General features: G+C 50.6%; 2 protein-coding genes across 6 annotated transcripts in view; one reads left to right on the top strand and one right to left on the bottom strand.

Annotated features, from left to right (window-relative positions):
* The first annotated feature begins 622 nt into the window (after positions 1–622).
* On the top strand, positions 623–4,802 carry IL1B (interleukin 1 beta). Of its 2 annotated transcripts, none has more exons than XM_063311222.1 (6): positions 623–890; positions 1,145–1,193; positions 2,002–2,173; positions 2,870–3,040; positions 3,190–3,326; positions 4,379–4,802. In XM_063311222.1, exons 2-6 carry the CDS (start codon positions 1,146–1,148, stop codon positions 4,586–4,588), a joined length of 738 nt encoding a protein of 245 aa, XP_063167292.1. In that variant the 5' UTR covers positions 623–890; position 1,145; the 3' UTR covers positions 4,589–4,802. The 2 variants fall into 2 exon arrangements, with proteins under 2 accessions (XP_063167292.1, XP_063167291.1); XM_063311221.1 differs by having other exon boundaries at positions 624–909.
* Positions 4,803–8,270: 3,468 nt separating this feature from the next.
* LOC134502938 (cytosolic purine 5'-nucleotidase-like) overlaps positions 8,271–22,087 on the bottom strand; it is a 47,964-nt gene continuing 34,147 nt past the window's right edge. For 2 of the 4 annotated variants that reach the window (XM_063311471.1, XM_063311472.1), the window contains 7 exons: positions 19,201–19,267; positions 16,224–16,394; positions 15,874–15,925; positions 15,018–15,078; positions 11,713–11,889; positions 11,389–11,481; positions 8,271–9,799 (listed from right to left, as the gene is read on the bottom strand). In XM_063311471.1, coding sequence (XP_063167541.1) covers positions 9,749–9,799; positions 11,389–11,481; positions 11,713–11,889; positions 15,018–15,078; positions 15,874–15,925; positions 16,224–16,394; positions 19,201–19,267 — 672 coding nt within the window. In that variant the 3' untranslated portion in view covers positions 8,271–9,748. Of the gene's footprint in view, positions 9,800–11,388; positions 11,482–11,712; positions 11,890–14,856; positions 15,079–15,873; positions 15,926–16,223; positions 16,395–19,200; positions 19,268–22,087 lie in introns of those variants that run through there. The other 2 variants (XR_010068486.1, XR_010068487.1) reach the window with 2 other exon arrangements.

Here is a 22,087-nt window from a genome sequence, read left to right as displayed (position 1 = left end):
GAAAAAATGCAGAAGAAGTCAACCAAAATGATCAGGGGTTTGAAGACCTTCCTTACAAGAAAAGGCTAGAACATTTGGGACGCTTCTGCTTAGAGAAAGAAGTACAGCAGACCGGGGTCACGATTAAGATGTATAAAACCATGCATGGAATCAATAAGGGGTTAGGAAGACATTTTTCCTCCCGCTCCTTAAACAGAGTAAAGCTGGTTGGAAGGAGATCTAAAACAAACGAAATGAAGTCCTTCACACAATGGACAATTCGTCTGTGGAATCCATTATCATAAAACCCAGTGATAACCGATATTATGAATGGCTTTGTGGGGGATTCATGGAGGACCAGTCTATCAAGGGCAGTTGGCCTCCATTATCTTGGAACAACAGCAATTGAGCATTATGTCAGCATCTGCTGCTTGCAAGTGCCAGGAGGCATCTGCTTGACCGCTGCAAGAAAAAAAGGCTGGACTGCAATGGGCCTTCACCAAATCTACCAGGGACTGTGTAACGAGTCTGTCCCCAGCCCATTAAGCTGGCATTCACAAGCAGCACCACAATGAATGCACAAAATGCATCATCTGAAGGGATTCCGGTCAAGTCGTAAAGCAGAAGTGAAATCTTCAATAGTTTCCCAGATGTCGATTTTTGTGGAAACATTCACTATTTTTAAGGAATTCTACATTTTCACAATCCTGCAACCGCATCCTGTTCTTAGAAGGAAATAGATGGTTGCTCGTGAAAGGGAAGTTCTGGTATGAGAGCATCTTCTCCTCCAGCAGCGACCACAAAGTATATAAGCGTCAGCAGGGAAAGCAGAGGCCAATCTACGGGGGACGGAGAGGTTGGGGGCTGAAGCTTCCCTACCCTGCAAAGAATCTGCCGGCATTTTTCTGCAGGTACAAAATTTACCCTGAAGTGTGTGTGTGCATGTGTGTGTGTGTGTTTTCAGAAAGAGAAATACATTTCCTCTGGCAAATAAGGCAAAATTCTCACCTCAGACATTTTCTGAAAAATCAAATGGAAGACACACCTTAATAAATGTGTAATGTATAACTTAAGGAGTCCTTCTGGCCCTAATCAGAAGCAACAAGCTTTACTTTCAGAAATAAGGAAAAAGACCCAATTCACTTTTCTTTCCTGTGCTTTACAGTATGAGTGGGATGCAGTTCTGTGCAGAGGACCAGCCCTGCTTGACAAAGGTAAGTTGCTCAGCCACCTTCTTCTGAAACGTGGCTCCTCTGACCACACAAGGTCCCAGGACACTCGGCAGTTACTTCATCAGCATTTAGCTGGGACTGCAAACCCAGGCACCTCCAAGGCATCTTGAGCTCCAACAAGAATCCAGAGCGCAACCCAAGCCTCTTGACTTGCTGGACCAGCCAGGCCTTCTTTCCAACCTCTCCCTCTTCCTGAAGAGGGGGAGGTAGCTCAGGGGAATGTGGCTTGGGACGGGTGGCAGTAGAGGTGGTCTCCAGTGCAGGACTGGACTCGGCATCTCTGTAACTTGATCGGCCACCTCTCACAGTCCAGACATTGTCAGAGTCCCCCATGGTCAGGATTATGATCACTTGCCCCAAAAAATGTGATGTGGACCCCACTATGGCATCCTATTTCTTGTGGCCACTTCAGCCATCGTGTCTCATTGTTCAAAGCCACAAACCATTGCAATCAGTATCTAATATTCTGAAAGTATGAATTGGCAGCATGCAGAATTTGGTTGACAAGCTTCAGCTGAAGGACTTGCAGAAACTATCTTTTTGCTTTTACCTGCCACTGTATTTCCTGTCTGTGAACAGCTACCTTAATGTGTCTGACTGCTCATCTTGTGTGTGGTTAGATATAAACCACTGGGCTTACAAAAGGTATCTGTATTTCTTCTTCCCAGATCATGGGGTTGAAGGAGGCTGGACAGGAAAAAACTTTGCTCCTGCTCCTTTACAGTTTGCACATCTTTTAAGGGACCAAAGTCTTATAAAAAAATCTTCTCTCATTCCTCTCTTGCCACAGAATGCCTTCCAAGCCTGTGAGATGGATGTACAGGTAGCAGTTACCAAGAAAGAGCCTGCGAGGAGCTTCCGGAAGGCTGTGGTGATTGTCATTGCAACTGGGAAGATGGGGAATTCTGTTCCCAAGCTGTTCACTGATGAGGATCTGATGGACATTCTCAGCACCGTCTTAGGTAGAGCTTGCAGCATCAAATGGCTATTTTTTGTTTGTGACTGTGGGAAATCCCTTTTGGCGGAGAACAAGGGTGTGGCATTTCTCATACCTAACAAACGGCAGTGCAAACACCAACTATGTGGTATGTAAGGCTCATTCCCACCATCATCCAGGCAGTGATGAAGGAGCCAGGCTTGAAGCACAGAAGTTCTTGATGGCTCCTCCCTGGGCTCATACACCAAAGAGCAGCAATGCGCAGGAAGTGCAATCCTATATGCAGTCATCAAGGACTGTCCCTCTGACTTAGTGGTTGCTACCCTTGACAACATAGACTCAGCTTGTAAACAAATAAATGTTAAGAAAAAATCTCGGACAGCTAAATGTTTAGGGATTTTGTTTTAGCAGTCTTTGGGGGGGGGGTTAGAAAAATTATCTATCTTGCAGAGAAATATTACCACTGAGACCACGAGAGTGAATTAGGAGCTCTTCCCAAACTGCCCTCTCCATCACCACACTGCCAGTTCTTGGCTAGCAGCAGCAACATTTAGGCTGCTGTCAGAGGGTGGGCAGAAACCACAAAACAGGTTTGGCTGAACTTGCAGGTTGCAGGACAAAAAAGGGGTGATTCAGTGGGTGCAACATCAACAAAGAGGCAGTTGCCTTAAAGGGGAGCTGAGTAAGTCTGAAGTCTAAATGAGAATGTTTTTCTGTTCAGAACCAGTCAATTTTGACATCTATGGATGCACAGAAGCCACTAATTCCATCTATCAGTTCTCGAAGAATATTGTCTGCAGCATCCAAGATGCCGACCACAAGTCTCTCATCTTGCAGGAGCCTGCACAGCTGGTGGCCATACATCTGCAGGGCCCCAACATCAGCCAAGCAGGTGAAGCCAAGCTGCCTCCCCTCCCTTGCCAGGCCAAATTATAGGGCAGACCCAGCCTACCCATTCCATCCTGAGCACTCTTTCTGTGTTAAGCCAAACAGGAAATATTTTGATTTTCACCACTGATTTTATTTCCCCCTATTTTGCAGTGAAGTTAAAAATGTCTGTGTATCGTCCAAAAGTCGAGGCTGGAACTCAAAGTGTCCCTGTTGCGTTGAGCATCAAGGGGAGGAAACTCTACCTCTCTTGTGTGCTGAAAGAGGGGCAGCCAGTACTACAGTTGGAGGTCAGTCGCCGTGTCTTACCTGTTGTTATTTAGAGGCACACGAAGGGGGAGCTGCGCAGCCCAATCCTGGGATGCCCATTTTCGTTTTAGCCATGACAGTGATGGAGGCTGCTGGGCAGGAATTCCTCAGTCAAAACACCCCATAACACCCATGGGCCCAGCTCTTAGGCTTGATGTTTCACAGAATCTGATTGGATGGAGCCTTTGAGCCCAATTTGCTGCAAACCTTAAGAATTCATTTTAAAGCCTCTGCCTGAAGACATCCCATGAAGGAGAGGTCACAACCTCCCAGGTCAGGAGATTTCCTAATATTCAAAGGGAAGCTGTCTTTCTGTCAGTGATTATTAGAGGCCTTTTGCTTTGGGGGCAGCCCTTCTAGGTTTCAGTACAGAAGCAAAACTGAAGCCAACAGCTGGATGAGCCTAGCTTAGATGTGGGTTTTAAATCCGATCAGCCTTCACCTGACCTGACAAGCCCGGATGCTGCCCATTCCCAGCTCTTGCCTGTTTCTTGGAATAATCAGGGCGTACTTGAAGCCCCACCTCCCTCCAAACAAGTGACTGTCAATGAAGCCTGAGGGAGATGCTGGCCAAGGACCCTGACTTCGGCTCTGGTACCTGTTTCAACAAGATGCACAGGGTCGTGGCCCTGCCCAGGCATTGCAAGTAATACCCAGCTTGGTTCTGAAAGTCATGTGTCATGGTACTTTGGAGGGAGAGCCCACGAGGCTGAGGGGTTCAATAATGCTTCAGGCAGAAGGCGGGGCTGTGCCGAGAAAGGCGCAGGGAGGGAAATAAAGCCGGTGAGTTTGGTGAAAAATCAACTCAGCCTGAATGGCTTCTGTCCGTTGCATTCCACCAAGGCAACAGATCCTTCTTTGTAGGACACAAAGCTTAAAAGGGAGGGATGTTTAGGGATCCCCGATGGAAAGACAACTCAAGAAAGTCTTTGGTAGCTAAAGTAAGCCTGCTAGTCTTGGTTTAGGACTGTATGTAGATCATCCACTACTCCCATGCTGCGTTCCAATAATTATCCACGTTTTTTTCCTGCAGGAGGCCAACATCCAGGGGGACCTTGACAAGTCTGAGCTGGGCCGTTTCCTTTTCTACAGAATTGACACTGAAAAGCACACGAGGTTTGAATCAGCCGCTTTCCCGAAATGGTTCATCTGCACCTCCACCCAGCCTGAGGAGGCAGTTGCCTTGACTCACCAACCTGGGGGGCCTCTGGTCATTGTGGATTACACCCTCTCCGGCCACTGACTGAAGCCTGCTAGGTCTGGTTCCAGCCTTCGCGTGCCTTTCTGTCCTCTTTACTATGTAAAGGGGCAGCAATCTGCACACCCAAGGACAGACCAGTCCAACGATTATCCAGCCTGAGCTTTATTGCTGGGGAGGAAGAGATCACATCTGTTGTTTTGGAGTCTGAACCAGAGATATGATGATAAATTGGGGGGGGGGGCTATATTTAAGATACGTATTTATTAATAATTTAATATTTTGCCAGTTTATACCAGATGTAAGATGATAAATTAAGTTTTATGTTGAATGCATTTGTTAATAATTTAATAAATAATTTATGCCAGGTTCTTGGTTACATTTGAATAAAGTGCTTAATTTGTGGGGAGGATCCCTCGTCCCTTATGCTTGGTGACGGGCCTCGCTCCAACTCAAGAGCAAGGGGACCCCAGCGCTCAGCGCCACAAGCTACCCGGAGCGCCCGGGTGCACCGGGCAGCGGCTGGCCGGAGCAGGCGCCTCCCTGGCAGCGGCAGCTGGGTGGGGTGGGCGACGGACCCGGCGCGGCCTCTCCCGCTCCGCCCCGCCCCGCCCCGCCAGAGGCCTCCCCCGCCCGGCTCCTTCGACCGCCGGCACGGCGGGGGAGGGGTGCGCCCTGCTCTCCGCCCCAAAACGGCGACCAGCTTCACCCCGAGGCGCTCCGGGCGCGGCGCCCCGCCCTCGCCTCGGGCTGCGGGGGCCTCCGGGGCCACGCGGAGAGCTGCCAACGGCCAGCCGGCCGGCACGGGAACGCTGCTCAACGTGCCCTCCGCCCTTTGCGAACGATGCCGAGAAACTGGGCGCGGCTCTTCCGCCGCCCGACCGAAGATGGGCGGGCTCTGCTCTCCCGTCCGGCTGCTGCGGCGGCAGGGAAAAGCCCCGGTTGCCCCGCTCGGTTGTCTCGCCAGCAGATGCGAAGGCCGGGCGGCCCCGCAGGAAGCCGTGGGCGATCCGAGTGGGAAACGCTGCGGGGAGCGGCGCCCGCGGGTCCCGACCGCCGCCTCAGCCCCCGCGCAGACACCGCCCGCCCCGTCGCGCCGCGCCCCGGTTCGCCCCTCCTCCTGGCCGGCCCAGGCGAGGGAGAGGCGGCGCCTCCGCCCGCGCGCCGCGGCCCCTCCCAACTCGCGCGCCCAGCCCGCTTCCCCGGGCAGCTGAGGCGCGGCCGGCTGGCGGGGGCTGCGGCCCGGCGGGGCGCCCCTCGCCCCCGCTCAGCTTCATCTCCCTCAGGGCTGTTCCTGTCGGGGGAACCGGCTCCTTGAAGCGAGCAGGCCGCGAGTCTGATAGAGCCGGCGAGGTGTCCTGGTGAAGGCGTCGGGCTAGAAGCGGGGGTTGGGGGGTGTTCAAGTCCCGCCTTGGGCACAAAGCCAGCTGGGTGACCCTGGGCCAGTCACTCTCCCTCAGCCCCAGGAAGAAGCAGGCAATGGCAAGCCACTTCGGAAAAACCATGCCAGACAAGAGACTTGTCCAGACAGTCCCTGAGAATCAGACACGATTGAACGGATTAAAAAAAGGGAGTCTGATATATCACCCCCTGAATAAGGGGAAGCGTCATTCCCACGTGGTGCTCAGGAGGCACCCGGGGGCTACTCTGCCCTCCACAAACGGGGGAGCGCCTTGAATTCCATCTCCCTGGCCGTTTGGTTTGGTTGCCTGGTCGCGGATGAGGAATTCGCTTAAGAATTACTTCTTGATCAAGTTTAACCTCTCATTCTGCAGGCCGTTTAAGCTGAGTTGGAGGGAAATCGTTTCTTGTGTCCTGAATGCAGCTCTCCATTTAGGAGGAAGCCAAAGGAAGGCCGTGGGGAAGGGCTAATGAAGAATTCTCTACTTGCTAGTTTCAGTCGTTTTTCTTCCTTAAGACCAGGTCTTTTAAACCCTAGATTAGTGGCTGGCAGTCCTAAGAGGAGGGAACCAGGAAGGGTTTGAAAATGGACTTCTCAGGAAACCATTCCGGCTGGTATATGAGAGCAAGCCACCTACAAAATTTGTTGCAATCTCGCCTCTCATGGACAGGATCTGAAATGGTCTCCCACGTTTGGTCTCCCACATTTCATTTTGGACCAGCAAACTCCCCAGCTCTGGTGACTGCCCCTCCCCTCTGGCAGCTGTTTCCTGCTGGGTGGACACGCTCTCAGCTGGTCAGCGGCTTCCTGTATCTTCTTCCAGTTGATTAAATGGTGGGCCATAAAGACGGTGGAATCCCAGAACGTCTCCTGGCCACATTTTCACCACCTCCTCTGTTCCACCCTTACATCTCCTTTTTACTTGATGCCCAGGCTGGGTGAGGTGCGCTCTGCTCTCTTTCCCACCCCAGGTCCGCTACACCACGACGGTTCCCTTTTCCTGGTCCCTGTTTTGCAGAGGGGGGTGAAGCTCTCCATGGTGTGCCTTTTGCAGCAAACAAGCCAGGCGCAAAGCTCCCACGCCGGGCACAGAGGTCCTTGTAACAAGGGGCACTGCTGCTTGGAGCCCCGAGAAGCCAAGAGGTCAAAATTGTGGCTGCGGATTGTGGCGTGCTGTCATTTCCCGAAGCCCTTTCTCAAGAGGGCATGCGGCTGAGCTTGGTCGGCAGAGCAGGAGCTGGTCTCAGCCATGTCTTTGCTCTATAAACTTTAAAGCTAGTGTCAGGCTAGGCAGGCAGAAAGCACTAACAATGCACTTTCCCAGGGAAAATAAAAAGTCAGCTTAGCCGAAAACACTTAGAGGCCACAGGCTACTGAGTCAGAAGCACTGGGAAGCAAGGGCATCTGAAAACAGCAAGGGAAACTTACGTGACAAAAGCAGTCTGACTGTCATGAGCACCGTTGAGCTGAATGCATCAGCACAACGGCACACGTAACAACACCACGGAAACAAGAGCAAGGGATCAGAAGATAAGCAAAGCGATGCACAACAACAGACACAGACCCCGAGGAGAAGGGAACGACCCCGGCCGGAAAAACCAGTCAAGAGAACACAAAGGGGGAAGTGAGAGCGACAAAGACAGGGCGGAACACGAGGTACGCCTGGAGCTGTCGGCAGGAACGCAAAGGATATCGCCCAGCTAAAAGCAATCACCGGCTGGAGGAAGAAAGCGATTACGAGAGAAGCCTGGGGCACCAGCAGGGGCCCCGCGACCCCTCACCTACCGGCAATGAAGCATACAGGGCTTGGGGGGGTGACACAACCCGAGGTGGGGGGGTTGCTGACCGGCGCAGGCTATTTAAACCCCGCACCGGCGCGCTCCCTTCACTCTCAGCTTTTTCTAGCTATGCACTATGCTGAAATAAACCAGAACCTGATCTTCCCTGAATTAGTGTCTGTGTCTTACTCAGTAGTAGGCAGCGCGTGACACTTAGATGCTTTGTTCCATTCAAAAAAGCCACTGTATTCGTCCCTCTGGCCTCATTGTTCTGACTTCTATATAGAAGGGTTGTTTCCTTGTCTGGTGCCTCTGGTAGTGTAATAAACCAATTTGTGCCTCAGTAGAATTGTGTGCTGTTGAAATTTGTCTACATAGTTAAATGGTGTAAGTGTTCTTGATGTTCAGGCTGCCTCTCATTTGGCCATATTTGGGTTACACAAATGAAGATGAAATTTTCCTCGGTGTAGCTGAACCCGCAGGATATGATGTTTCTAATGGCATGCAACTTAACAAAATGAGAAGTATTGCATACCAAAAAAAAAAGTACACTTAAGGCTTCCTCTTTTATTGGTACAAAACCAGTGCATGGATAAGAGAGGTCAGCTCATCTGGAGGGGGGTGGGATGGCTGGTTTTCTGAGCATTTTCTTTTCATTTAGGTGGGCAAAACACGTACCATGGTCCACCTGACAAGTAGCCTTGCCCTGAACTGCGTCTCCTTCCTCAAGAGGCCCTGCCCTGAGAGCCCTCGGACTGGAGGAGCACTCGCTGCTCCTTGCTCTGCGCAAATCAACTCCTTCAACAGGGAAGCCACTGTGACTTTGCTTATGGCCTTTCTACACACTTCACTGGGGGAAACGGCCTCGCTCCACACTCGCCACAGGCTGGCATGACCAGGAAACTCCTGGGGCGACAGACACCTGGCCGATCGGTGTGGGCAGCTTTCTGGCTGCTCAGAATTCCTCAGGCCAGCAGCAAACGGGCCTTTTCCTTACAGTGGGTTTATGCTCCGCCTCACAGGAGCGGCTTTCAACGCACAGGGCTCTTTCAGGGGCTCCGGCTGGCTTCTCCGTAAGTTACATCAGCTTAAAACCCCCATTCCCTATTTGGCCCCCAGGCATCCCTCTGGGAAAGCAAGACCCTCTCCTCGGGGGCCCTCTGCGTCGAAGGGCGCTGCTGAGGCACAAGGCTCTGTGAACCTTCTGGCTGTGATGGAGGCGTTTCTGAGCCGGGACGTGCTGCTTGAAGGATCCCGGTTGTGAGCAGACGCAGGTTGTGCACCCTGCCCCACCCCCTCCATGCTGACTGGCAGAAGCTCCCCAGAGCAACAATGGGGCAGGCTGAGAGCAGCCAACGTCCCTTGATGTCATGAGTACAGATGGTGAGCATGCGTAGTTTAGAGGCTTTGAACTGTCCTTCAGAGAAACTCGGAGCAGACCTGCCTTGAGTTTTGGGGTTTATCTGTCTGGATTTCCCGCGATCCTTCAGTTTGGTAGGATTTTCTGTGTACTAGAGCAGTTAATAAACGCTAGCGACTGATTACTTGTCTCAGCATGGTTTTTTGCTTAAGTCAGGACACTCCCTCTGCCCTCCCCTTTAGCTGGGGATTCCTGAGTGTGGTCAGAAAGCATTGACCAGGCTCAGGAGTTTCTGCCAAACCATTTGCAGGAAGAGAGTTGCACAGTGAAAATACAGCGTGCAGGTTATTTCCCTATTCCCAGCTTGCAAAGGCATCTTCTGAGGCTGTTTCTGAGGCGCTGAAAAGCAGCAGCTGGAAGAGGTGCGCCTCCGGCTGGTCGCTGGATGGATTCCGTCTCGGCGTCTAGGCCGACTAGCAGGGTGACCCTTCTGCGCAGAACAGAGAAGCAGCAGCACAGCAGGGATCAGGAACGCTTTCTGCGAGGCTGGTGAGCAATTCTTGCTTTCTGTGGGAAGCCAAGATGGCGGCTATCCATCAGGGGCTCCGCGGGAGAAGCTTGGGTGAGGGGGGTGGCCGAGGTTTCCTTTCAGAGACTTTCCGTTATCAGTGCAGGTCAGGTTCCACGCCTGCCCCGTCCAGACTTTCCTTGAGGATCTGAGTGGGTGGAAACAGGGTGGGGGCGATTCAGTTGGCGTCAGCCGCCTGGTCTCTAGGTTCCTGGAGAATGCTTGGGGGCTTCTAAGGGACAAACATGGCCTGTCAAGAGCACCAAGTGTTGCTCCTGATTTGAAAATGGTTAATTCAAGAGTCACCTAACTACCAATTGACAGTATTTACTTACTTACCTACTTACTTACTTATTACCGGTTTTTATAGCCCACCCAATCCCAGGGGCCTTCTAAATCCAAGCTCTTCCTTGGAAGGAGCTGTAATCTCAGCTGATGCTGCCAGCCCTCTGTCCCTCCGAAGAGAGCCTCGTGGCACCCACACTCCAGAGTCCCAGCAGGGCAGGCTGAGCAGCCCTTTGGCGAGTTTGACAAAAGGATTTTCCCCCTGGTCACTGTGTCCCCAAACGAGAGGGTGGGGACTCCTCTGCAATGAGCTCTGCAGGGGCTGCCTTTGAAGACCACCCTGAAGCTTCAACTGTCCAGCATGCAGCCCCTGGCAGTTGGCTGCCACACATGAACCTGGGCCTGGGATACAAGTCCTCTGGGCATCACGTAGGTGCCATAGTGTCATTTGTAGTCTTTAAAGGCTGGCACCGAGATCCTTGCGGACCCGGCTTCTCTGGCCAGTTCTGACCCACCTGATTTATGTGCCCAGTAGAATCTGCTACAGGTCTCCCACCTCTGCATAATGCGGGGGGGGGGCACAAAAGTGCTGCTTTTCTGTTGGTGCACCTGCGCATGGTTCTTCCACCAGAAAAACTTCAGTGGCTGGTAGGGAAACTGCTTTTCAGCCACGGAAGGAAAACCCCTCTTACCCCTTGCAGGATCTGGGTATCCCAAAGGACTTATGCAGGTTGTACCATATCCCAGGAGACATTGCACCAGAGAGGAAGCAGGAGAGCTCAGGGGAGGGTGGGGAAGAAACAGCAGGGAGGACTAAGAGAGTGGTTGCGTCAGAGGGTTAAAATAACGAAGGGTTTTCAGTTATAGCTCCTTCTGGAGACATGTCAGAACCCTCAAAAAAAGAGCCCAACGCTTCCTTTCCTTATTCTGGTCATTAAAAGAAGCCTCACCTGGAAGCCCATTTTGGAACATACTGTAGGACCACAAAGCTTCCATGTATCTAGAAATGGGTCCTAGTGAGAGGCTTTTCTGGCTTCTGTTGTGCAGCAGTTACGATATTTTTGCAGAATCCTAGCATGTTAATTGCTTAAATGTCCCACAGCTGAAATGGTTGAGAAAGGCCAGGTCTCAGTACATGATGCCATTTGTGTTTTTCAAGCCTGCCCCAAAGGTCTCTCTGATCTTTGCTGCGTGGTTGGTCTCCCTGAGTCCTGATCTGGAACCCTGGCCAGGTCAGTGGCACCCCTGTGGCAAAGAGCTTTGATCTGCTCCTTCTTGCCTCCTGATCCTGGCAAGGGGGAGAGAGGCAGAGAGGCACAGGGCCCTTTCCAGCCTGGGTGGGAGTGGAAGTCATCTTCAAGGAATGAAGGAAGGGCAAAAGCAGGAGCTGACAATCCAGCCAAAGGAAAGGTATGGAGAAAGGCCAAGTGTCTCTGGCCTAGGTCTACTCACCTGCTGCCTGAGCTGGTGCATCCACTGCCCTGAAAGCAAGCCCACCTCAGCGGTCTCCGTCTTTATGTGCTCCACTGTGGATTCATGGGGCATCTGATGGGGAACAGATGGGAGTGAAAAGCTGCCCTCGGGGGCTGCTGTTAGGCTACCTGGGAGAAGCATCCAAGGCCCCTTCCTGAGGGCTGGGATGGAGCTGCTGGGAAAAGGGGGTCCTCCAGTCTGCTGCCAGGACCCCTGCGCCCTGCCTCCCCCTCCTCCCCCAGCTTGGAAGCACCCAGAGAAGCCCACCCAGACAGCGCCCACCTCTTGGTTCCATCCACGTACCAGGGCTGCAGGTGCCCGGAAGAGGTAGCTGAAGGGGTAATAGAGGAAGTTCACAAAGGAAGCAGCGTAGAGGTCGGCGTAGTGCATCAGCTGGCTGGCAAAGAGGGTCCGGCCGAAGCCACAGCAGAAGAGGCTGCCCATCTTCCCGTAACACCGGTCGATTTCACGGGTGACCAACTGCAAGGGGACAGTCGCTGCTTAGCCAGCCCAAGAGGAGGTCAGGGGTAGGGCAAGAGCAACACCCATTTCCTGCTGCCAGCTGCTGACTGCAGACCGCAGACCTGTGGCTCTCCTCAAGGAGGGCTGGAAATTGCTTGCGTCTCATACAGCCCAAGCAGAACAGGAAATCACAGGCATAAATAAATGATAAATAAATAAATATAGTACAGGTGAGCCCAGGCCATCGCTAGTTTGAGCAACTGGGCATTTTCAGCTGCTATCTTTATGTTATTTTTGTTGTTTTTAACTTTCATTGTTTTTTACTTCTTTTATTCTGTTTTAATTGTGAGCCGCCCAGAGTCATGCATATGCGATGGGCAGCCTACTGTATTAAATAAATAAATATCTGTATACTTATGAATATTGTGGGTCCATCCCACAACTTCCCACATTATGCTGCCTTCTACAAATTCTATGCGTACTTGGGATGGAGCAGGGGAGCGTAGTCACATTGGCCAATGTTACTTGTAAGGTTTTTCTTGATTATAAATACACTCTCATATCATCAAAAGGTCTGCATGGAAGGTCACTTCTTAATGCATGCCTCAAATGCTTGGGCTGCACTTCCATGTACTCTGGACTGGTGCCTAGAGGCCACAAGATTTTAAAAACTTCTTTTCTTCCAAGGGAAAGGGAAAAGATTTGTCCTCAGAGGGAAAAACACAACCTCAGGCCATACGTTCCTCCTTTTCTGATTTTGGAAAGGACATGTTCTCCGCCTATTGATTCAAAGGGCTGGAAATGGTGTTCCTCTCCTGTTGGTTTCCATAGGAGCAGGGAGTACTTGTTGGGGAGGGGGCTCAACAAATATAAATCTTTCTTCCCCTCCTCTTGTCTGCCAGGTCTGTGCTGGTGGTGATACCATTTTCATAGCCACTCCAAACAAGGCTTTTGAAGTTCCTCACAAATGCAAGCGCAGCCTTTTGGCAAACTCCTCCTTGGCACAATCACGAGTAGTTGATTTCTCCAGAGTCAGGTTTTTGGAGACAATCATAACTAGAATTATTGCTTTTTCTCTCACTGCCTAGCTACAGAGAGAAGCACAAAAAGTTCACAGCCACTCAGTTTGGGTCTGTGAGGTGTGAGAGCCCCCAGTGGCTGGTTGTCTGCAGGCCACTGTGGCTCCAGCCACTGCCAGGCCTTGCCACACTTTGGCTGATGGATCACATAATAAGAACAACTTTGAGCATTCTTGCTAACTATAGGTCCAGAAAGGTCTGCAAAAAGAATGTCCTGATGATGGCTTGCTAACCTCAGGGTCAGGGTTAGTGTTAAGGTTAAGGCTGATCCATGGAGAAGGGCAGGGAGCCGGTAGCAGGGGCAGGAGAGGCCTGACCGCCAAGTAACATGTGCAGGTTGGCTCCTCTGCTGCCTCATGGGCTGAGATTTCTTTGGCCTAAAATTCTCTTTCCTAAACAGCTGTTACTTTGTTCAGTATTGTGTATGTAGTTTTACATATTTATCTACTGGAATCATGGTTATTTGTAATTTTGGGGTTCAGTTGGAAAAATATGAATACAAACTAACAGCAGGAATTGATTTGGTAGACAGAAGAACATGGATCCTTATTGGTAATGTAGGATTCTAGAGTCTCTATACAAACAAATGGAATATGGGAACAAACAAGAAGAAATAGAAGTTTGATGGAAGAAAACACATGCAATTTTGTAGGCATTGCTGTCGCCTCAAATACTGTTATGGTGCCTCATTGTGGTGGAGGGAGGACGGGTGGAGGGATAAGCAAAGAACACACTGGGAGGGTTCACCAAGAGGACATCTTCTCAGCAGGGTCACCCAAGGCATGAAGGTTATCTCAGCTGCCCAGCTAAAGCCAGCAGGCACCTCTATTGGGCAGCAATAACAGAGGAATATCACTTTAGTGACAAAGCAAAGGCATCCATTCACACTGCATGGGAGAAGGCAATGGCAGACCAAGAATAACTCATGGATAGATGAGATGAAGTGGTGGGCCCCTCAAGTTGAACAATACTCAACATGCTATTGAGGAAGAGCTGAGGATCTTTCAGAGTACTAATAGTTCTTATAACATGGCTGGAAAAAAGCTTTTGGGATGTCTAGCTCCTGAAGCTGCATCCAAAGCTGCACAGACAAAATTACAGTGGGAACATGGAACATAAGAAGCATGAACATGAGAAAGCTCAACACTGTGAAAGATGAAATGAATTGACTATACAAGGTCAAGTTCAATTGGAATTTGACAGAACATGCACACAAGATCTGCTTGTGATTGAAGACTGTAATGCCAAAGCTGGAAATGGTAAAGAAGATAACAGAATTGGAGCGTATGGCCTCAGAAACAGAAATGAAACAGAAGAATGACATTCATTTCTCCAATACAATGATTTTGTCATTGCTAAGACAGCCATCAAGCAAAATGATGCCTATATTTCAGGTTGCAAAGACTGGAGGATAGCAAACACTTTATAGACAGTACAAATATTCAGGAAGATTTTGACAAGTTGGACAAAATCCAGCAAAATCCAACTTCACCAGAGACAAATGAAAAGTCCTCATTTGGGTAGGAAATATCAGTCCATGGTCCCCACCTCCATACTTGGCAGCAGAATGTGCAAAATTTGGTGGCTCACCAGCAGAACATGAGCCAACACCCCACGGAAAGTCTAGCTGGCAGGCCCATTCCTTCCTTTAATTGTGGATTTCCACGCCAAGAGAGCAGAGCTGAAATTCTCTCCAGACTCCCAGCCATTCTGTGTAACAGATGCCACAAGTGGCTGCCATCAAAGGGGGGGGGCATGGGGGCATTTGCAGGGTGCTGCCCAGGCCTCCCTCTTTCATGCCGTGCACCTGCAGGGAGGGAGAGGCTGCTCCCCTCAAGCCCAATTCCCAATAGCTGCTCTCACTGCAGCCAGTTCCCCCTGGAAGCTGCCCTGCGTTGGGTTCCACCTTTCTCTGGGAAATGTAACTTTCTGTAGCTCTTTCTCTGGAAAGGCAGGGTACCACCAGCACTCTGCGAAGAGGAGGGGCATGATCTGAGCCTGGCTCCAAGGCCCGCCATGCAGGACTGAGAGTCCAAAGAAGGTGGGGGCAAAAGGAAGGGACAAGACCTGGATCCGCTTCTTGGTGGAGCTGATGTCTGGGTGCTCACTGCTCCCACTGTCCAAGTGCCTGGAAAAAACAAGGACATCTGAACCAAGAACCCTCCCGTTGCTCACAGGGATGACACAGCCAGCCCAAATGCCTCCAAGCAGAGGGGACCCAATAGCCATCCCACCCACCCCCTCGGAACTCTCCCAGGCTGCCTAGAGGCTACCACAGCTGCTCCTCAGCTCCCTGCGGAGTTCTCAGACACCTCTGTCTGCCTGCCTACATAGAGAACCCACGGCAGGAAGGTCCCTCCAGATTTTCTCCCCGGGATGCAGCCTCAGGGCAGGAAGGCCCAGGGAAGGAGTGTCATGAGTACTGATGGCGAGTAGGAGGGGGCCTCTATCCAGGGTGGAAAACGCATGCGTAGTACTGAGGAATTACGCAGCCATTCAAAGAGACACAGATCAGACCCGCCTTGACTTTTGGGGTTTATCTGTCTGGGTATTTTCCCACGCTTCTTCAGTTTGTTAGGATTGATGTCCTAACAGTCAGAAATCACGCTGAGACAAGGAGTAGGTCTCTCGTGTTTATTACTGCTACATAAAACAGAATCCTAACAACCCCTTCTCTAGATCCACCACAGCCACCAAGCCACGCATTGGACTCAGGACTGTTTGTCCTGCCTTAAACAATTCCATATTAAAGCTGTAAGGACAGCAGCAGCCGCCGGCCTCGCTACTAAAGAGGTCCAGCTGGTAGGACAGCCCAGCTCAGGTCTGCTGACTCAAGGACTGGAGGAATGGACAATCGACGTGGCTATGAGGGACACCCTTCGCAGCCCAGGCAAATGCTAGTGGACCAAGAGGTCTTACTCACTGGTACAGCTCAGCCAAGAACGCATCCAGACTCTGCAGCTCCTCAAAGAGTTCTACAAACAGAGGAGGGCAATTGCTCTTAAGGACAGCTGCTGATTTAGCTGCTTGTAGGAGAGGGGTGCAAAAACCAACTCCCAGAAACTGAGAGCCACGTTGCTCTCTAAGGCGAGCGAGCGTAAGAGCTCTGACATGGGTGCAGCTTCTACCCAGCAAGCGCAGGGGGATCAGACCAGCAGGGGAAGGCGGCCTAACCACAGGTGGTGTTCCTTCTGAGTCCCAGCAAGAGGCCCCACCAAAGGTTGCAGGAGACCCCTGAGCCGTCTCTACCCCCACGGGCGGATCAAACCTCACCACTCTTCTCAGTCCACACGTGCAGCTCCTTAGCCAGTTCTGGTACCACCAGGAACGTGCGCCATCCTTGCCTCTTCTTAGATTTGAGAATATCCCCAAAGATATGATCGCCAATGTAAAGAATGTCCTTGCCCTTCATGCCCAAGAGATCACATACCATGTCTGAGGAACCTAGAAAAGGGGGGACCATGTTTCATTCTCAGACATGGTAATTACTGGGAGACTTACCTATCGGACACCCTTTCTGAAAGTAGAAATGAGAGGGTGTGAGCCCAGCACAGCTTTCCCTGTGGGAATTACAAGCGAGAAAAAGGTGTTCTGTAGGTATCACCCCAATGGATCTCTTGAAGGGTCCTCAAACAGCCTGGGGGAGATTCATAATGATTATGATCATGACATAAGCCAATGAGTGCTGGTGTTCGCCCCACCAGCAGCTCAAACTCTATGTCAGCATCATTTAGCATGGGGCATTTTTGCAGCCACTGGGGATGAGGGAGGCTTATTTACTTATTTATTTAATTTATGCACCACCCATCTCACTATAAAAGTGACATAAAAGTTTTTAACAATTGGGTGCTGCACTTAACTTGTGATGCACATTTGGGGAAGACAAGGTTCTCCAGCTGTGGGGTGGGGGCTGAATTCTTTGGTTTTTAAATTACGCTAGGCCTATTGTAGGGTTTCCTCAAAATGGAAAGAAATTGACACTTCCAATTCCTAGCAATTATTGTTAGAGTAAGCTCTGGTGGTCATAAAAAAGAGTGAAGGAGCTACATACAGCCCAAGGGCCACTAGTGTCAGGCTCTGCCTGAGACCCAATAAAAACACAGACGCTAGAGTAGACTTAGGTTCTGGTTTTATTTGGGAATAGAATGCATGCCCTTAGAAAGCTGAGAGTGAGGGGAGCGTGCCAGAACGGGATTTAAATAGCCCGTGCCGGTCAGCGCTCCACCCCACCTTACCCCAGGTGCGCCCCACGAGTCCCAACAGTTCGTCCTTGCCAGGTGAGAGGTCGTCCAGCCCCCTGCGCCCCGGGCATCGCTTTGATCGCCTTCCTGTGCGGTGATGATCCATTGCCGGGCGATCAGGCTTCTAATTCCTCGAAAGCCCGGGCGCGCCCTTCTGAACCTCACCTGTTCGGTTGTTATTCAATTTCATGTCAGTTTCCTTTTATTGTTGCTTCCTGGGCTGCCAGACTCGGTCATTACATTGTTTCTTTAGACCCATTACTGCTTTTTGTGTTTCTCTATTGCCCTTGCCAGGGACCCATATTCTTGTATTGTCATGCGAGCCGTTGCGATGTCACAAACATCACAACAGCGATCATGACAACTAGTCACCAACCCATGATCAGGGCAGCCAAATATCACATTTTTCAGGGGTGTGATTATTTTTTCTTTTTTTTGGCAGAAATAAGGAGCAAAATATTTATGATGCCTTTGTGAAGCTTGATGTCCCTATTTTGCTCCTTAAACCCCCCAACATGGCAGGGGGGGGAGGCATGATTGATAATTTTATATTGCATGCAAAAAGCATGGCTGGCCTTGATTTAGAGGAAGTACAATCCTTTTCAGATCCCCTACCCAGGTTTTCTACTGAAAAATAACAATTCCATACTGGATTATCTGGATTAATTTCCAATTTTCACCATCAAGCAATGTTCTAATGTGGATCATTAAGAGGTACTCCTGGCATATTGATGGCAATTTACTCCAGCATTGGGTATGAGCACCCCCACCCCTGAACCTTCAGGCAGATATTTAATAGTAGATGGGAAAGAATCAAGTCCTACAGGACAACTGAGGCCTTGAGGACAAACAGTAATTTCCCAGCATCACGACACACCCCAAAATACCAGAACTACTGGCATATACTGGCTTTTGGGGGAGATGGACGGTAGCAAAATCTGAATAAATAAATAAATATACTGCTCTAGCAGTCAGCATGACAGAAGTGTGAGTGGTGGATGTGTCGAAAGTCTCTGAGATGTCTCAGAGAATCAGAGGGACTGCCCTCCCCACTACACACACACACAATGTCACAAGTCTTATGGCTTGCCCTGGGGTACTTGCCCTGGGGTGAGGACACCACACTAACCATCTGTTGACAGTATGAACACATGACCTCCTCCACCCACCCCCAGGCAGCTGCTGCCCATCGTTCCTCACTTTGCCTCAAAGGGGGTGCTTTTCCACTTCTGCCAGCACAGAAACCCCCCCCCCAGGGGTCATTCATTCCAAGGTGTCTGCTGCTCTTGGCCACCTGGTCCCTGCCACGGGTTTGCCTTTTGGCAGTGGATGCGCCCACAACCATCTCTCCCACTTCTCCTGCCAGCCCTGATGGCAGAAGAAATGGGAAGCGGGTCTTCTGGTTGCCAGTTCTCACTGGTGACAGAAGGCAAGGGGACAGAAATCAGCTACTTTGCTGCCAGTCCCCCAGGCCCATGGAGACTGAAGAATTTGTTTATGTTTTTTTTCCCGAATGTTTATACCGCCCATCTCCCCCTAGAAGAGGGACTCTGGGCAGTTAATTGTGCACAGATCTGCTTCCCCTGCCCACTGTGCCATGGGGAAGGAGAAGAGAATGGCCCCTTTGGGGTCAGTTCTCCAGTCCCAGAAAGTGATTGCTCCCTGGGTTTCAAAATCCAACAGCAGAAGGCTGGAGGGCCTCCTGCTGCCTGTAACTGTCTTTGCCACCCCCACCCCCCGCCCACCATTTCTGGTGTGGGCAGAACCCCAGTTCTGCTCTGTTACTGAGGCAGAACAAGGGTTGGAAGGGTGTTCAGCATTTTTAGAATCCGGCAGTTTTCTGCCAGCTCCCACACGAGATAGCAGCATTTCAGTGCTGCTGTGCAAAAGAGCTTCTCCTGTCCAGCTGCAGCGAGAGAAGGAATCTTCCAAGGAGCACCAGGGGAGAGGCAGGCCGTTCGTGAAACATGGCACGGTGGCAGGCCCAAAGGACACCGGGGCAGCTTTACCTCCAGAGTAGACGGCACAGTGCTGAAGCGGTCCTGTGTAGGTCCCGATTCGCAGCTTCCCTGTGTCCTGCACACAAAGACGGGGTGATTTGGAGTAACCAAACTCCTGCAGTGCGATGCACACTCACACACCCCCAGCTTCCCTGAGCCCCCTGCAGGCTAGTGAAAGCAAGAAGTCTGCAAACAACTGGGAAGCTCAGCCCCCGCCCCCCAGGGAATTCCTCCCCTTCCCTTCGGCTCCCTCGAGTTATCAGACTGGTTCATCTGGTTCCCTGTGAAGAGCTCCGTTTTCCCCTCAGCAACATCGCATTTGTAACCTGTTTCTTTATTGTTTTCCACAATAAGCAATTCTCACGGGGGGGGGGGGGGAGGTGAAAGGTCCCCTGTCTGACCTTTTGGGGGGATGCTGCCTTTCCTTGGCAGACTATAGAGCGGGGTGGTTTGCCACTGCCTTCCCCAGTCATCACCTTCCCCAGCAAGCCGGGTGCTCATTTTCCCAACCTTGGAAGGATGGGAGGCCGAGTCAACCTGAGCCGGCTGCCCAGAGAGAATCCAGCTTCCGCTGGGATCCAACTTGGGTCGTGGGGAGAGTTTTGGGTGCAATGCTGCCGCCCACCACTCTGCGCCACACGGATAAGATAAATACTAATACGAACTAATACAAAGGAAGAAAAAGAAAGTAATCAAAACGAAAGCTAGAAGTGCAAGAAAGAAAAAAAGAGAAAGAAAAAAGATACAAAGAAGTGGCTTCCGATCCTCTTTGCAGCAGTTATAGGTACAATTATAAATCTACCTCTTACTCTATGGTTACAACTTTTAACTCTCTATCATCTATCCTGTCTAATCATCAAAACCGTAAATCATTCATTCATTTTTTTCCATTTCACACAAAAAGACTGGAAGGGGTTAGTTCTGAGGGACAGTCTAGAAACGACCTTAGCTCACCCCATAAAAGGCAGTTGCTCATGGGGGAGAGTCAGAAGAGGGGACCGGACAACTGCTGCGGTCCATGATGTGGCCACACTTGGGACACTGGGCACTGTTAGCAACCTGGTCTGAAAAATGGTCTTGTAGGCAATGTGAGGGTTGCGCAGCTGATCTCCTTCTGTTTTCAGTCTACACACAGAAGCTTTCTACTTCCACATCACTACTTACTAATTTCTTCTTTACAGCAAGCTTTCAAGGAGTCTGATCGATCTCTCGGATAGGATTCACTAAAAAGGGGCTTTAAGAACAGCCATGTTTTTGACCTTACTCTTCCTGGGCTCTTTATCCGTTTTCTTGACTAGCGTCCTTGAAAACTCAACTGACTTTACTGTCAGTTGGGGCAACAGCAGGGACATCTCCACTAAGGGCGCCCCCTCGTCTCTGCCTGCTCCAGGGGGGGTGAGAGCAGAGGGGGAATCCGCCGCTGCTCCCAGATGTTTGACGTGGACTTGAATCTCTGGGAAGCCTCTCACCCAAGCATGGAGGCTAAAATGGTAATGTGCCGCTTCCAAATGAGGCTGAACTAGAGAGATAGGTACCTTTTCAACCTTAAGGCATCCCTGAACGCAGCCACCTTTTAATGGGGAATGCTACTGTGCTGGATCTCTGTGAACCATAAAGCTACTCAATGTGGGTTGGATTTTTTTTTTCTCAAAATCAGATCAGGAACTTTGGCTCTCTGGAATGATTATGAAGCAAGATTTTAACACTGGGGGCTATTTTGATTAAGGGAAGCAAAAAAGAAGCAAGGGGAATAGGAGAGGGGTTAAACAATATATACCTGATTGAGGCCTGTGGGTTCTTTACTCCTTACTTAAGATCTTTCACAGCTGAGGATTTAGGCAGCCGGTCTACCACCAACCCACATCTATGGGATTCCCCCCTGCATTCTCACCCCTTTACTCTCTGATACGATCTTCCTCTCTGGGTCTTTCCCCATATGCACCTGATGCTTGGGCACCAGCATTTTCTGCCACCTTCCCATGGTTTGCCCTTAATTCGTCCAGGCAGATGCGTGAGACAGGCACAAGTCATCCTTTGCTGGACCAGCACCAGCCTTGCCCCATTAATCCCAGCATTGCCAAAGGACAGGTGTAAAAAAACCTGCTAGGCCTTGTCACCCACCACAGTCATGTGACTGGCAGCAACTTGAAAAGGAGGCAGCAGAGGCAGGAGAGGGAGAGCGAGGGGGCACAGCTTCCACACACATCTCTTTTTATGCTGACTCTTGGATCCGTCCACCCAGCAGGGGGAGAGGATGCCTCCTAATTTAAATTGAAGAGAAGATTAGGGAGGGCTCTTCCCTCCAGAAGGAAGTGCAGATTGGGATCAGGTTGCCCCTGTGGTACTCGGTTCCACTCTGCCCCTTGCAGCGTGCCCACTGGTTCTTCTGCACAGCATCTCTGACATCTTTGCTGGTCACATTTTTTCAGCTTGCCCCATTGTTTGACACCAGGCTTCACTATTGTTAGACTGCAGCCAGACACACAGTAAAGCTCAGCTCGGTCATAGGTAAAAGATTTGGTTAACTGTCCTATTGGTGCTTGAGAAAGCAAGAAAAGCGTTGCTCTAGGACAGCATTTGTCCTCTCCTGTCATGCCCCTCATAGCCCCCCTCACAACTAAGGAAGTTAAATTCTCATAATTACCCAGATTTCAAAAAAAAAAAGGGGTTAAGTTGCAGAATCTTGGAAACGAGGTAAGTATACTTTAGCATCTCATTTATCAGGGAGGGCAGAGAATAATAATCATCATCATCATCATCATCATCATCATCATCATCCACATGAAATCACAGCTGCCAGTACTTTAGCTGGTGTTGGCCTTCATTTGCATCGAGTTCTTCCCAAGAACCTGGGAGGTCGTAATGCATTGGCATAGTCTGTGTGTGGATCCAAGCA

The sequence above is a fragment of the Candoia aspera genome, chromosome 9 (assembly GCF_035149785.1).
Source record: "Candoia aspera isolate rCanAsp1 chromosome 9, rCanAsp1.hap2, whole genome shotgun sequence".
In the NCBI taxonomy this organism is placed as follows: Eukaryota; Metazoa; Chordata; class Lepidosauria; order Squamata; family Boidae; genus Candoia; species Candoia aspera.
The sequence above is the reverse complement of the archived record's forward strand: the minus strand, read 5'-3'. Positions and strand labels throughout refer to the sequence as shown.

Bases quoted from the DNA above. Each gene is read 5' to 3' on its own strand.
- IL1B (XM_063311222.1), top strand. From the start codon at position 1,146: ATGAGTGGGATGCAGTTCTGTGCAGAGGACCAGCCCTGCTTGACAAAG. The intron at 1,194-2,001 runs GTAAGTTGCTCA...CTCTTGCCACAG, and splicing joins ACCAGCCCTGCTTGACAAAG to AATGCCTTCCAAGCCTGTGA. The intron at 2,174-2,869 runs GTAGAGCTTGCA...TTTTCTGTTCAG, and splicing joins CATTCTCAGCACCGTCTTAG to AACCAGTCAATTTTGACATC.